At 45.6% G+C, this 16,465-nt stretch overlaps 1 protein-coding gene across 1 annotated transcript in view; it reads right to left on the bottom strand.

Moving 5' to 3' along the window:
• The window catches only part of LOC109938024 (copine-4-like), a 162,219-nt gene that overhangs the window by 12,190 nt on the left and 133,564 nt on the right, over window positions 1-16,465 (bottom strand). Inside the window, exons 10-11 of the mRNA XM_048609230.1 lie at window positions 15,363-15,417; window positions 1,940-1,991 (exon numbers count right to left, since the gene is read on the bottom strand). Coding sequence (XP_048465187.1) covers window positions 1,940-1,991; window positions 15,363-15,417 — 107 coding nt within the window. The remainder of the gene's footprint in view (window positions 1-1,939; window positions 1,992-15,362; window positions 15,418-16,465) is intronic.

The following is a 16,465-nucleotide window of genomic DNA, read 5'->3' as shown; positions in this document are numbered from 1 at the left end:
GAGGCGGGGATGGAGCCAGTAAAGGTGAGTGTAGGTAGGGAGTTAGGGAGGGGATAGGTCAGTCCAGGGAGGACGGACAGGTCAAGGGGGCGGGATGCGGTTGGTCGGTAGGAGATGGAGGTGCGGCTTGAGGTGGGAGGAGGGGATAGGTGGGAGGAAGAACAGGTTAGGGAGGCAGGGACGAGCTGGACTGGTTTTGGGATGCCGTAGGGAGAGGTCGTTGTGGCACTGCAGGAGGCCCAGGATGGACATGTCGTCTGAGGAATCACCCGAAGGTTGCAGGAACAGCAACTCATATTCCGCTTGGGACCACCCGAAGGTTGCAGGAACAGCAACTCATATTCTGCTTGGGAACCCTGCAGCCCAATGGTATCAATGTGGATTTCACAAGTTTCAAAATCTCCCCTCCCCCTACTGCATCCCAAAACCAGTCCAACTCGTCCCTGCCTCCCTAACCTGTTCTTCCTCCCACCTATCCCCTCCTCCCACCTCAAGCCGCACCTCCATCTCCTACCGACCAACCGCATCCCGCCCCCTTGACCTGTCCGTCCTCCCTGGACTGACCTATCCCCTCCCTAACTCCCTACCTACACTCACCTTTACTGGCTCCATCCCCGCCTCTTCGACCTGTTTGTTTCCTCTCCACCTATCCTCTCCTCTATCACTCTTCTATCCGCCTCCCACTCTCTCCCTATTTATTTCAGAACCCCCTTCCCCTCCCCCTTTTCTGATGTCTTGGGTAACTTGTGCAGTCAGCACATAATGAGTTAAAACAGCTTTGAACTCAGGGATAAAATCCGAAAGAACTGCAGATGCTGCAAATCAGAAACAAAACTAGAAATAGCTGGAAAAGCTCAGCAGGTCTGGCAGCATCTGTGGAGAGAAATCTGAGTTAACATTATGGGTTGAGTGACCCTTCCTCTGAGATGCTGCCAGACCTGCTGAGCTTTTCCAACAATTTCTATTTTTGTTCTTGAGTTCAGGGATGTTTTGTAAAGGAAGTGAAGTTGAAGGAATGGGAAAGTCTGTCATCCGCATCTGGAGGGTTTAGATTATAATGTTTGATTGCTGTTTATGGCAACAAAGTAGTAAAAGCTTGAGTGGATGATGGTAATGGCAGCATTGGAAGAGACTGATGAACATGTGTATACTCTTGGTTCCATGTTCTCTGAAAGTGGTGCTCGGTGTTTTTCTCACATTTTGTACATTTGTGTCGATATGCGTGGAATGCAGAGGTCAGAGGTCGAATCCGCATTGGCATTTGGAGTAAACCACTGATTGCCCACATCCAGCCAGATTGGGGAAGCTTGGAACCTCAAGTTTTACAGTGAGTTGAGAACTGAGTACAAAAGGAGTTGTTCAAATGAATTTGGGCTGTATGATTTGATGATGTCAGATGGTGTAACGTGAGCTAGTTAAAAACAAAGATCTGATTCTGCAGTTGTTACGGCTGTATTTCAAGTAATTGTGGAAAACAAAAACCTCAGAAAGACAGCTCAATATTGGGATATGGAGATGGAAATTCCACCCAATGACTCATCCAATAGGATGAATGTTGTCCAAGTCAAGACCCTAACCTGATGTGGAATTATATCACAGTTTCTGCACTGTTGCTGGGTCAAAATCTTGGAACAGCCCTCCTCACTGCGCTGTGTCTGTTCCTACACTCTCCCCATGGTACTGTGGGTGCCCCTACACTCCCCCGATGGTACTGAGGGTGACCCTACACCCAATGAACTTCAGTTGTTGAACAATTCAGCTCACCACCACCTTGTCTGGGGCAATTAGGGATGGGCAACAAAAGGCCAGTGAGGCCTCCATCCCGTGAATGTATGAAAAAAAACAACATATATCCATCAACCCATTGCAGTTGGCTTCTTACAGCCGAGACAAATACTGAAGACATTCCTAAGTCTGTTGGAAGGCTCTTCTGTTTTACCTGCACATTCTGGGTTGTCTTCATTAAAGTTGATTGCAAAGTCATGAGAAACCTAGAAACGAAGGGACAAAATGATGCAATATTAGTATCGATCGATAGAAGTGAAGTTACTGCAGAAAACCTCATGGTGGAGCTACATGGTCACCACACAATTCCTGTCAGAAATGTTGAGATATTCACAATGGGGAGGCTCTGGGATTTCTGAGGAATGGGTTCCATCATCAATCACTCAGTGGGAAAGGTGGGGTGGGGGAAGGATGAGATGGCAGGAGGTTGTATTCTCAGTGTGTTCCTGACACTCCCACGTTTCCTCTTGCTTGCATTTATTGCTGGCACATCCCCTGCCTGACAGGAGAAGAAAGTGACTTGAAACGGCAATGTCATGTACCAATGACATTATTGGGCTACAGACAACATGGTAACACGCAGGCTAGAGCTTAGCTGTGGAACTCCCAACAGATCTGCCTTATGAGGACAGGGTGAGTGGATTGGGCCTGTACTTGTTGGAAATTAGAAAGAGAGGTAACCTCATTGAAATAATCAAGATTCTAAGGGAACTTAACAGGGGAAATGGTTCCCCTTGTGGGAGAGTATAGGACCAGAGGCATATTCTCAGAATAAGGGTTCACACAGTTAAGTCAGAGATGATGAGGAATTTCTTCTCTCCGAGGGTAGTGAATCTGTTCAATTCTTTAGTGTAGAGGACTATCAAGGCTGAGTCATTAACTATACTCAAGGCTGAGATAGACAGATTTTTATTCAGTAAGGCAATCAAGGGTTACAGGGAAAAGGCAGGAGAGTGGAGTTGAAGATTATCAAATCAGCCATGATCTCATTGAGTGGCGCAGCAGACTCGATGGGCTGAGTGGCCTACTTCTGCTCCCAGGTCTCGAGTACATGGTGGATTCTGGATAAGTAATTACGGAGGTTGCATGGTGATAAGTGTGAAAATGGTGAGGACCGCAGTGACCTTACAAAGAGGAGGTCAAAACTGCAGAGACCTGAGATGGACCTAACCAGCTAATTTCACCACCCACCCAGTCTGTATGGCAACCCACTGCATGGTTCCGCGGTTTGGCAGGCTCCACTCCAATTTGCTCTCGGGGCTCCAGACAGGAAATCGGGTCTAACAGGGCCATTTAAACAGAGTGGGTCTAGAAATTTCTGGAATCAAGCTACCAGGCATAGTGGCAAAAGTCCAACCTTAATCTCTCTGTCCAATGGTTTGCTGGGTTCAGGGTGGGGGATGGCTCACTGACCATTTCAACTTCCACATGTGCTCCTGCACTCCTGCCCATTCACACTTACACACTCCTCATTCACATTCACACGCTCGCACATTCCCGATTTACACTCCCAATTCACACTCCCTTACTCCTGACTCACACTCCCGATTCACATTCCCGATTCACACTCCTATTTTATTCCCTATAGAAGCACATCCTTCTCTACATAAGAAGAGCAAAACTGTATTCAGTACTTCAGCTGTGGTCACACCAATTCTCTGTACATTTGTAGTGGGACCTCTCAACTTTCATACACCATGTCCCGAACAATAACAGATAGCATTTCAACAGGATCATTAAACATCAAGAGAAAGGGACAAATAATTGGTCTAAAAATGCATGGCAATGAAAGGCCATGAATAATCAAAGTTTATTTTGAAGCTGTGCAGTGTCATCAGCAAATATAATGTTCATATAGGCTAGGAAATCTTCTATGGTGGTGCCTTTGCTATTTGAAGAGTAGGACCATAAAGATGATCGAACACCGAGGTAAGAAATGGAAATGGGAGAGGTTGAAGAGGAAAAAAAATGTTACAGGGATGGTACCTTTTGGAAATTGAGACTTCAAGGGAACTCTGAAGTCTGTGATTTTGGCTCTTGGATGGTATTGTAGTCTTCTTTCTTGTCTTTTGATGTGAAGATAGTTACGGGTGAGAAAGACCATCTTCTTCCTCAGAATGAGTTAGAAATTCAGCCATCACCCGAGGTCTCAGGAACCTGTCGTTCACGTGTCTCATCAGAAACAGTGAACACGGGGGTTCTGCGGGGGTTGGGGGTGTGTGTGTGTGTGGGGTGGAGGGGGGGAGGGGGTGGGGGGGGGTCATGGGGTCACAGCTGCCCATTGACCAAAGAGGTGGCCATGAGATGGTTGGGGGGGCGGGAGCTGTGTGGAGAATCCCCTGCGTTGAGGGAATTAGTAGGTACTGTGTACAGTACTGATCACCATACTTGTTAATGAATGTTAATGCATTGGACGCAGTTCAGAGAAAATTTACAAGACTAAATGCCTGGAATGAGCAGATTGCCTTGTGAGAAAAGGCTAGACAGGCTGGGCCTGTATCCTGTGGAGTTTAGAACAGTCAGACCTGACAGAATTGAAACATAGAGGATTCTGAGGGGACTTTACCAGCTGGATGTGGGAAGGATGTTCCCTCTTTGTGAGAGAATCTAGAGCAAGGGATGGTGGTTTAAAAATAAAGGGATTGCCCAGTAAAAACAGAGATGGGGAAAAATAATTCTCTCAGAGGCTTGTGACTCTTTGGAACTGCCTTCCTCAAAAGGCAGTGGTTGCAGAATCTTAAATAATTTGAAGGCAGAGGGAGATGGATTCCTGATGACCAAGAGGATGAAAGCTTCTCAGGGGTATGCAGGGATGTAGAATTGTGGTTAAAATCATACACAAACAAGGAACAAGAATAGGCCACTCAGCCTTTCAAACTTCCTTTGTCATCCAATAAGATCATGGCTGATCTGATCAAAATATAACTGAAGCACAGATCCGCTGCAATCTTATAGAATGACAGAACAGTCTTGAAGGGCTGAGCAGCCTACTCTTGTTCCTTGATTGTATGGGAATGTTTATGAGAGTAAGGTCTCCTTGTTCCTCTGTTTCTCTCTCACTCCTATATGAACACCTGAAACAAGCATTTCTGGGCTGAATTTTCCATCGGGCGGAGGGAAGGAATGGGAATCTTGGCGTGACCCCAGGAGCAAATCTCACATGAGGCATCCTCTGATTGGCCAGCTCTGCAATTAAAGATGGCGAATGGGCCATTAGGATGACCAGCTGACCTGCAGTCCCACCAAGGGTGAGGTGGGCACCACGGGAGAAGCAGGAAATATGGGTGAAAACAAAAACAAAAATTGCAGGAAAATAACTAGACAGAATCGGAGGAGGGGAAATAGAGTGAAGGTTTCAGGACTATGACCAAACATCAGAACTGGGAAAAGCTGGAGACATGAAAGGTTTTGATCGTGGTGGCATGGTGGCTCAGTGGTTAGCACTGCTGCCCCACAGCGCCAGGGACCCAGGTCCAATTCCAGCCTCGGGCGACTGTCTGTGTGGAGTTTGCTCTGGTTTCCTCCCACAGTGCAAAGATGTGCAGGGTAGGTGGATTGGCCATGCTAAATTGCCTGTAGTGCCAGGGATGTTTAGGTTAGCTGGGTTAGGCAGGGGTAGGGAAATGGGTCTGGGTGGGATACTCTTCGGAAGGGCAGTGTGGACTTGTTGGGCTGAATGGCCTGTTTCCACACTGTAGGGATTCTATGATCACAGGGGACATGAGACAAGGACAAAAGGAAGGATTGGACGAAAGACGGAGAGAGACTGAATAACAAAAGAGGTAATATTCAGGGGCCATTGGGAATGGCAAGGCGGCAAGAATCAAAACAAAAAAAGAATGAAGAGTCAATGGACTTGAAATATTAACTCCCCTTTCTCTCCACAGATGCTGCCAGACCAGCTAAGTTTTTATTTCGGATTTTCAGCATCGGCAGTTCTTTGTTTTACTTTTCTGCAGTTCTTTGCTTTTTAAAAAAAGAACAAAAGATGAGCCTAGAGCAGATGCTATATGAAAGCAAAAAAAAGAGAAACTAGCAAAACAAAAGTAGGCAAAGCAGAGGGGACAGAGATAATAGTCTGGAATTAAAGTCAAACAGTCATAGAGCTGTACAGCACAGAAACACACCCTTCAGTCCAACTCAACCGTGCCGATCAGATATCCGAAATTAATCTAGTACCATTTGCCAGGATTTGGCCCATATTCCTTTAAACCCTTCCTATTTACATACCCATCCAGACACCTTTTAAATGTTGTAACTGTACCACTTCCTCTGGCAGCTCATCCCATACACGCACCACCCTCTGTGTGAAAAAGTTTTCCTTTAGGTCCATTTTAAATCTTTCCCCTCTCACCTTAAACCTATGCCCTCTCGTTTTGGATTGCCCCAACCCAGGGAAAGGACCTTGACTATTCACCCTATCCATGCCCCTTATGATTTTATAAACATCTATAAGGTCACCCCTCAGCCTCAGACGCTCCAGGGAAAATAGCCCCAGCCTATTCAGCCTCTCCCTGAACCCTCCAACCCTGGCAATGTCCTCGTAAATCTTTTCTGAGCCCTTTCAAGTTTCACAACGTCTTTTCTATTTCAGAGAAACCAGAATTGTATGCAGTACTCCAAAAGTGGCCTAATCAATGTCCAGTACAGCTGCAACATGACCTCTCAACTCCTATACTCAATGCACTAAGTGATAAAGGCAAGCATACCAAAGGCCTACTTCACTGCCCTGTCTACTTGCGACTCTGAATTCAAGGAACTATAAACTGTTGAACTTGAGTCCAGAAGGTGAAAAAGTGCACAAGTGAAAGATAAGGTGTTGTTCCCCAAGCTTTTTGTTCAGCCTTACTGTAACAGTGCAACAGGCCATTTACAGAGAGATCAGGGTGACAGTGCGCAGGAGGATTGAAATCACGGTCACTTTGGTGGGATGAAAAGACTTGTTATGAAGCGTTGAGTGAAGCAGGAAGGGCTGGTGTGGGAACCTCAAAGAGGAGGCCCTCACAAAGGCCTCCCCCTTCAGTGGTGAGAGGGAGGGGATGTCATCGGGTTGTCTCCCTCCGGGCGCACTGCCAATGCCTGAAGGGCATGGGGTGGCTCAGCGGTTAGCACTGCTCACAGGCCCAGAGTCCCGGGTTTGGTTCCACCCTCAGGCAACTGTCTGTGTGGAGTTTGCACATTCTCCCTGGGTCTGCATGGATTTCCGCTGGGTGCTCCAGGCTCCTCCCACAGTCCAAAGATGTGCACATTGGGTGGATTGGCCATGGGAAATTGCTCATAGTGTCCAGAGATGTGCAGGCTGGATGGGTTAGCCATGGGAAATGCAGGGTTAAAGGGAAGGTGGGGAGTTTGGGTGGGATGCTCTTTAGAGGGCTGGTGTGGACTCAATGGGCTGAATGGGCTGAATGGCCTGGTTCCACACTGTAGGGATTCTATGACCTATGATTCAATGATGGATGACAGGAATCAATCTGGATATCCAACGCTGGTCCCCTTTGTAATGCCGATGAGTCTCCAACAAAATGGGTTGCCATGTGACACCGGGAAAGGTACTGCGTGGTCTTGGGAAAGGGGCAGTGATAATTAACCAATTAATTGTCTGCCTAGCTCCTCCCTCTGTAGAAGGGAGCTGCCCATTCATCCCCACTAAGAACTCCCCTTGCTGAAAGCCAATAACAGACAGGGCGAGATTCATTAAAACTGGCTTCGAAACTTGACTGGTGCTTTGTGTTTTATCTTCAAGTTAAATTAACATCAAGTGAAAGGAAAAAAAAACACATTCTCTCTCTCTCATGCACACAAACACAGAGAATGCTGAGAAACTCAGGAGGTTTGGCAGCATCTCAGCAGAGAGAAAGAGAATTAATGTTTTGAGTCCAGTGACCTTCCTTCAGAACTGGAAGGTGTGGGAAAATGGTTTATTTATGCTTTTGACAGAGGTGGAGGAGGGGGGAGAGGGGAGGGGGAAGATTGCGCCCAGTGTAAAAGACAAATCTAGAACCAGAGGTAATAGTTTTAGGATAAGGCAGTAGCTGACTTAAAACATAGGTGAGGCAGAATTACATCTATCAAAGGGTTGTAATCTGTGGAACTCACTCCCCCAGTGTGCAGTGGATGGAGGGACATTGAGTTAATTTAAGGAGGAGATGAACCAATTTTTAATTAGTAACAGGTTGAAGGTGAAATAATCCTTAAGAGGCCGGTATCCCGTCACCACTCGCCCTTTTATTTAAAAATATGTAGCCTTTGACTATACAGCTACCTCTCACTGAGTCAAACATTCCCCGAGTGCAATATTCCTGACATTCATTCTTTTATGTCTGCGCAGTCTCCCAGATTGGACCAGATTAACAGTCCCAATCAGGGAACTTGTATTCTATGAGGTCCAGTTGGTTGACCTAATTACGTTCAGTACAGAGGGTTATGGGGAGCGGGCAAGAATGTGGAGGTGAGGCCTAGATCAGAAGAGCTACGATCGTATTAAATGGTGGAGCAGGCTTGAGGGGCTGAATGGCCTACTCATGCTCTTTGTTCTTACATTGAAAGGGGTTACTGATGGTGGTGAAAGAGAAAAGAGAGATGTAAAATGGGTGTTAATTAAGGTGTGAAAGAGAGGGAATGGGTCATACTCTGTCTCTCTTTCTCTCTCATCTTTGCCTTCGCTGTGGAGAAGGAAGGCCTGAAAGCCCAGAAATTCCACAGGATGCTTGCACCGGGTAGAGATTGACAGAACCCACCCAGGGGGAAATGGCAGATTCCTCTGCACGATCACCCATGTAGGCACCTTGGAGCGGAGAGCTGCGTTGACAGCCCTCCTTTTCAATTCTGCCATGACAGTCGGGCAGGGAGCATGAAGGTCAGTAGCAGAACCAGTTCATTTCTTCGTTATTAGGGGGCATCATGATAGAATGCAACTGGAAGGCACTTTAACATGGGCAGATGGCCCGGGAAATTGCAGTGAGCGTGCATATGACGCTGTACTGATAAGTGCTCTGCACCTTTGGGAACTTTTGTAATTGGCTTCGGAGCCTCCTGGATTGTGCAAGTTTATTTTTAATGTTCCTCTTTCCGGTGGGAATTTCGCATATACCTTTTTTTTTCTAATTTCCTGTGTGATTTGCCAGCATGGAAGCAATTTCCTCAAATTGAGAGACTCACAAATGAACAGGGAGCAGAACAGGGAGCATTTTTTTTTAATGTGCAGTCTGTTTCTCCAACCTAAACTCGGTTCCTTGATTTTGATCAAATTTAGTTTCCGACAATAACTTGCAGGCACTGCAGAATGAATTTTTAATATATGTTCGCAGGATGTGGGTGTCACTGGCTGGGTCATCATTTCTTGCCCATCTTTAATAAGTGATTCAGTTGCCTCCTCCTTGTGAAAACACAACCAAACATTCCTTTCTTAAAAAAAAATCCCAAAAGTCAACTTTCAAGTTTGATGCATGATGCTCGTAACAACTTGCATCTATATATTGATTTTAATGTAACAAACCTTTCCAAGGTATTTCACAGGAGCCGTATCAAAACAGAATGAAACACAGCCACGAAAAGAAATCAGGAATTAGACAGAATGTTTTATCTTCCTTTGTGGGTCACAATTCAAAGGCTGAGAAAGAGCTAAATCTCAGTCTAGCTTCTCACTGAACATCCTGACAAGGATGTGGGTCTGATAATATAGAATCCCTATGGGGGTGGGGGAAGCAGGCCATTCAGCCCATCGAGTCCACACCTACCCTCTGAAGAGCATCCCACCCGAACCCCGCCTCTACGCTATCTCTGAATTTCCCATGGTTAATCCACCTAGCTAGCACATCCCTGGACACTATGGGCAAATTAGCATGGCCAATACACCTCACCTGAACATCTTTAGACTGTGGGAAGAAACACACACAGACACAGGGAGAATATGCAAACTCTTAAGCAGACAGTCACCCAAGGGTGGAATCAAACCCAAGTCCCTGGCACTGTGAGGCAGCAGTGCTAACCACTGAGCCACTATGCTGCCCTGTGACACAAAGAACTGTGCACACTGGAAATCTGAAACATGAACAGAAATTACTGGAAAAACTCAGATATGTGTGTGTAAGCTAGTTGGCTTTTGCCTAACTGATAGTTTTTTTTTTGATGTGCAGGATAGATTGGGAATATTAACTCCAGATGATATTTACTCTTTTTTCCACCTCCTGTTTACGGGGTTTGGGTTTAAATGGAAACATCTGCATTTGTTGCCAGTCCATAATCGTTCTTCATTGAGAGGATCATTTCAGAGGCCAGTTAAGAGTCAATCACATTGCAGCGGGTCTGGAGTCACATGTAGCCAGATTCGCTTCGCCAGATAACACTAGTGAACCAGATGGGTTTTTAATGACTCTGTTACCAGAGGCAGTAACGCCACATCGACTTTTGCTGGATTGTCCAATTATAGGCCAGACAGCATACTCGCTATCCAATGAGGTGCAGTGGGCTAGTCTCTTACAGTGGAAGGGCCAACAGAAAAGTCCAATCAGCGTCTGCTCAATGGCTTCCATGCGGTCTATCATGGTCTTATGGAGTTACTCACAGCTCACGGGAAGGTCACAACTCCTTATCTCATCCAGCCTCCAGAGTCCAGGAATGTGGTGAAGAACTCACAAGGCATTGAGAAGTTCTGTGTCTGCCTGCCCCCTTTTCTACCACCGTGTTGGGACCAAAACCCTACTGTAAATGTGCTCCAAAGCCTCAGTACGGTAGATGGGTAGTGTAATCTCAATACCAGCCTGAGGTACATGACCTACCAAAGGCAGAAGGAGGCATGTCCAGAGGCCTGTCTGAAATAGGTGTCTGTGCTTCACTTATGTAAAGAATTCCTGAATTGTGATAGCACAGAAGGAGAATAATTGGCCCATTGTTCCTACACCAGCTCTTCAAATGAGCATCATTACCTCATGCCAATCTCCTGCTTTCTCCCCATGTCCCTATAAACTACTTCAATCCAAATAATCATCCCCTGAATGTCTCAACTGAACCTTCCTCCAACACATTTCCAGGCAGTGCATTCCAGACCCTAATGATTCGCCGTGTGAACATGTTTGTTTTTTACCTCACTTCACCCTTGCGTTTTTATGCACAACACATTAAAGTCCACGCCTTCTCCTTTTTACAAAGGGGAACAGTCTCTTCCTAGAAACCTGATTCATGTTTGATACCACAGTATCATCAGCATTCAGAGGAACAAGGCTTGCGAGTGGCTAAGCAAAGGGTTCCATAGAATCCCTCCAGTGTGGAAGCAGGCCATTCAGCCCACACCGACCCTCCAACGGCATCCCAGCCAGACCCACAACCCTGCATTTCCCATGGCTAACACAGCTAGCCTGCACATCCAACACTTGGAGAGGGTGCAGAGGAGGTTCACCAGGATGTTGCCTGGTATGGAGGGTGTTTGCTATGAAGAGAGGTTGAGTAGATTAGGATTATTTACATTAGAAAGATGGAGGTTGAGGGGGAACCTGATTGAGGTCTACAAAATCATGAGAGGTATAGACAGGGTGGATAGCAAGAAGCTTTTTCCCAGAGTGGGGGACTCAATTACTAGGGGTCACGATTTCAAGGTGAGAGGGGAAAAATTTAAGGGAGACACGTGTGGAAAGTTCTTTATGCAGTGGGTGGTGGGTGCCTGGAACATGTTGCCAGCGGAGGTAGTAGAGGCAGGCACGATAGTGTCATTTAAGATGTATCTAGACAGATACATGAATGGGCAGGGAGCAGAGGGACACAGATCCTTGGAAAATAGGCAACAGGTTTAGATAGAGGATCTGGATCGGCGCAGGCTTGGAGGGCCAAAGGGCCTGTTCCTGTGCTGTAATTTTCTTTGTATCCCTGGACACAACGGGCAATTTAGCACAGCCAATCCACCTAACTTGCATATCTTTGGATGGTGGGAGGAAATCAGAGCTCCCAGAGGAAACCCACGCAATCACAGGTAGGGTGTGCAAACTTCACACAGACAGTTGCCTGAGAGTGGAATCGAACCCGGGTCCCTGGAACTGTGAGGCAGCAATGCTAACCACTGAGATGCCATGCTGCATTCTTGAAAGGATTGGCACTACTGTATCCTGGATGAGGAGTTCATCAACTATTTTTAAGTCTGTTTCTTAGAGCAGTACATTTTGAAACCCGTGAGAGAACATGTCTTATCATATTGGGTGTTGTGTAATGTGACAGGAGTGATTTGTAATCTCAGTGTTAAGGCACCACTGGGTAGCAGTGACCATAATGTGATTGAATTCTAACATCCAGTTTGAAAGGGAGAAGATTGGGTCTAAGACTAGTATTTCACACTTAAATGTGGATGAGTATATTGGCATGAAAGCTGAGCTAGCTGAAGTGAACTGGCATACTAGACTAGAGGATAGATGAATGGAGACACAGTGGCAGGCATTCAGAAACAATTTCAGAATACTCAGAATAAGTATATTCCTTCTGTAAAGAAAAATCCTAAATGGTGAATCCACCATCTGTGATTAACTACAGAAGTCAGGAAAAGCATCACCCAAATCAAAAAAGCATTTAACCACGCAAAGATCAAAGGTTGGTCGGATGATATTGAGCAGAGTGAATTGGGCAGAGCAATGGCAGATGGAATTTAACCCTGATAAATGCAAGGTGATGCAGTTTGGAATGTCCTAAAGGAAAGGATATGATGGATGGTAGATCCCTAAGGGATACCGAGGAACAAAAGAACCTTGGTGGACAAGCCCATAGATCCTGTCATCACAGGCAGACAGGATGCTGAAGAAGGCTGGGAATGAAGGGCTTGTCATATGAGGAGCGGTTGAGGACTCCAAATCAGTACTTGATGGAGTTTAGCAGGGAATCTGATTGAAACTTACAGAATACTGACAGAACTGGATAGACTGGACGTGGAGAAGATGTTTCCATTAGCAGGAGGGACTAGGACCCAACGGCACCATCTCAGAGTGAAGGGATGATCCTTTAGAACTGAGATAAGGAGGGATTTCTTCAGCCAGAGGGTGGTTAATCTATGGAACTCATTGCCACAGAGGGCTTTGGAGGCCAAGTCATTGAGTGTATTTAAGAAAGAGATAGATAGGTTCTTGATTGGTCAGGGGATCAAGGATTATTGGAAGAAGGCAGGAGAATGAGGTTGAGGAACATATCAGGCATGATTGAATGGTGGAGCAGACTTGATGGGCTGAATGGTCTAATTCTGCTCCTAGATCTTATGGTTTTATGTTCTTATGGAGAGCCAGAGATTGCAACTAAAAATTAGAGAATGTTTGGATTGGCTACGTAATCATCGGACATTGTATATGTAAATTTATCATTTAGATATGCTTTGAAAAACAAAGGCCTCTGGGAATAACAAGAAAATAGACATTTTGAACATCAGGCCATGAACACTATCTTCCATTTTGATTATAGCCGCTCCCACCCGGTGTCCTGTTTGCATGGGTTTGCTCTTAGCAGAGATTACCTATTATTCTATACCTATAATATACCATTAACACCTATTCTGCATCTATATCATTTCTCTATCACAATTAGCATTCTCTTTGTCTTTGGCTCTGGGCACCCTCACCAGTTGTACCTCCTCCCCCTTTGTCAACAGCATGAAAAAAATTATTTGCTAGCATCCTTCAGTTGCAAAGAAGAACTTGCACTTGAAATGATAATTCTGTTTCTCCTTCCACAGATCCTACTGAATTTCTCAAGGACTTTCTGGTTTTATTTCAGATTTCTGTAGTATTTTGCTTTTATCTGAAAGAACGCCTGTGCTCAAAGGGTGAGATATGCCTGAAATAAGACTGGGTAGCAGGCAGAAACTTGAGGGAGATTCAGGACAGATATCACAGTGGAGAAATGGGACATTATGCCTCAAGGGATGGGGGAGGGGGCTTTTAAATTTTAATGAAAAGCTTTGACCTTGTATCTTGAAAACTTTTGTTATTAAATCTGTCTTTCGCTCCACTCTGTCACAATCATCCCTTTGGTTTACTTCCCCCAATTCACTTGCTCAAAACCCATTAATATCTCGAACTTTTTCCAGTTCTGAAGGACACCATCCTGAATCATTAACTGTGTTTTTCTCTCTCCCCAGTGCTGCTGCCGGATCACCTGAAAGTATAGCACAACAGGTTCGATGGGACGAACGGCCAACACCTGCTCCTATATTGCATGATCCTATAACATGTGCCGACATGAAATGTAGAAAGTCAGCAAACTTCCATAAGTCATTTGTAACAATTGTAGCAAACCTTTTTTTTAAAAAAACTTCACTAACTGGAGAGATTTGTCCCATATAACAGGGCACAGGCTCAATGTAAACATGTTAAGAGGAGGCCCTTTTACATTAACCTGTGACATTCTTACTGCACAAAGTAACAGTCAGTAACATTGGGATGTTTTATGAAGGATATTCCTATTACAAACAAATGCAGGATGGAGTTTAATTCAGGTAAATGTGAGATGCTGCACTTACGGAGATCAAAGGTTAAGAAAAAGTATACAGTTAATGGCAGGACCCTGAACAGCGTTGATGTACAGAGGGAGCTTGGGGTTCAAGTCCATAGCTCCCTGAAAGTGACCATGGGAGCAGATAGGGTGGTAAAGAAAGCGTATGACACGCTTGCCTGTATTGGTCGGGGAAGTGAGTACAAGAGTCAGCATGTCATGTTGCAGCTTTATAAGACTTAGGCCACACTTATGAGTATTGCATTCAGTTCTGGTCACCACATTACAGGAATGATGTGGAGGCTTTGGAGATGGTGCAGAAATGCTTTACCAGGATGCAGCCTGGATTAGAAGGTATGAGCTATAAGGAGAGGCTAGAAAAACTCATGTTGTTTTCTCTGGAGCAGTGGAGGCTGAGGGAAGACTTGATAGAAGGCTACAAAATTATGAGATGCTCGATACGGTTGACAGTCAGAATCTGTTTCTCATAATTGAAGTGTCTAAAACTAGGGGGCATGTATTTAACATGAGAGGGGAAAGTTCAAAGGAGACACGGTGGCTCAGTGATTAGCACTGCTGCCTCACAGCGCCAGGGACCTGGGTTTGATCTCTGCTTCGGGTGACTGTCTGTGTGGAGTTTGCACATTCTCCCCATGTCTGTGTGGGTTTCCTCCGGGTGCTCCAGTTTCTTCCCATGGTCCAAAGATGTGCAGGCTAGGTGATTGGCCATGCTAAATTGCCCGTAGTTTCAGGGATGTGTAGATTAGGTGGGTTATAGAGGGGTGAGTCTGGGTGGGATGCTCTGAGGGTCGGTGTGGACTTGTTGGGCCAAAGGGCCTGTTTCCACACTGTATGGATTCTATGAGATGTGAGGGGCAATTTTTTTACACACAGTGGTAGGAGTCTGGAATGCGCTGCCAGGGGTGTGGTGGAGGCAGGTATGATGGCGTTTAAGAGACTTTTAGATAAGCACATGAATATGCAAGGAATGGAGGGATATGGACCAACGGCAAGTAGAAGGGATTAATTTCATTTGGCGTCATGTTTGGCACAACATTGTAGGCTGAAGGGCCCGTTACTGTGCTGTACAGTTCTACGTTCTATTAATTTCCAATGGTGCTCACTTTGGAATCTGGTGGTATTCTTGCTCCAAATCCAAAGGCCGGGAACATCTTGTCACTGAAACGAGATAAAAACATTGTTAATCATTGAAGTACAAGTGAATACTCCCAGCAAGGCCTGTTAGAAACCAATAGAACACATGAAATTACTCATTTTAGGGAAGAGTGAAAGAATAGAAAGCAACTATGCATTAAACTGCCCATCTCCTCTTGCTTCATGGCACTAAGTATGTTTTAAAGGAGCATTAGTGTCCCAAGCTATAACAGTTACCAAGAGCAATGATTGTGAATCAGTCAAGTGCATCATTCCCCACTTCAGCATCAAAAAAATCAACTTGTTAAGTGAAGTGCAGCATCTGTAAGATGCAATTCACCGAGGCTCTTCTGACAGCACCTTCCCAACCCTGATCCTCCAACCATCTGGAAGGACAAGGGAAGCAGGTACTAACAAATACAAATTCCCCTCCAAGACACGCCCCATCCTGATTTGGAAATATATCGCCGCTCCTTCACTGTCGCAGGGTCACAATCAGGGAATGCCCTCCCTAGTAGTAGTGTGGGTCTACCTTCAGCGCATGGACCACAGCAGTTCAACAAAGCAGCTCACCAGCACCTTCTCAAGGGCAATTGAGGATGGACAATAAATAATAAAATCCCTACAGTATGGAAGCAGGCCATTCAATCCATCAAGTCCTCACCAACCCTCCAAGGATCATACCACCCAGACCCAACCCCTACCCTATCCCTGCATTTCCCATGGCCATTCCACCTAGCCTGCACATCTTTGGACTGTGGGAGGAAACCCACACGGAGAACATGCAAAGTCCACACAGTCCACCATCCAAGGCCAGGGCTGGACCCAGGTCCCTGGTGTGATGAGGCAGCAGTACTAACCACTGAGGGACTGTGCTGCCCAGATCTAACAAATGCAGGTCTAGCGTGTCATACCTTGACCCACAAACAAATTAATCAAACAAAAAATTATATCAATTGAAAATTACTTCAGGGGCTGGCATTTTATAAAAACCACGCACTGGATTATCTGAGATAACAAGGTGTAGAGCTGGATGAACACAGCAGGCCAAGCAGCATCAGAGGAGCAGGAA

This window comes from Rhincodon typus, chromosome 2 (genome assembly GCF_021869965.1).
Source record: "Rhincodon typus isolate 14 chromosome 2, sRhiTyp1.1, whole genome shotgun sequence".
Classification (NCBI taxonomy): Eukaryota; Metazoa; Chordata; class Chondrichthyes; order Orectolobiformes; family Rhincodontidae; genus Rhincodon; species Rhincodon typus.
This window is presented reverse-complemented; position numbering and strand designations above follow the sequence as displayed.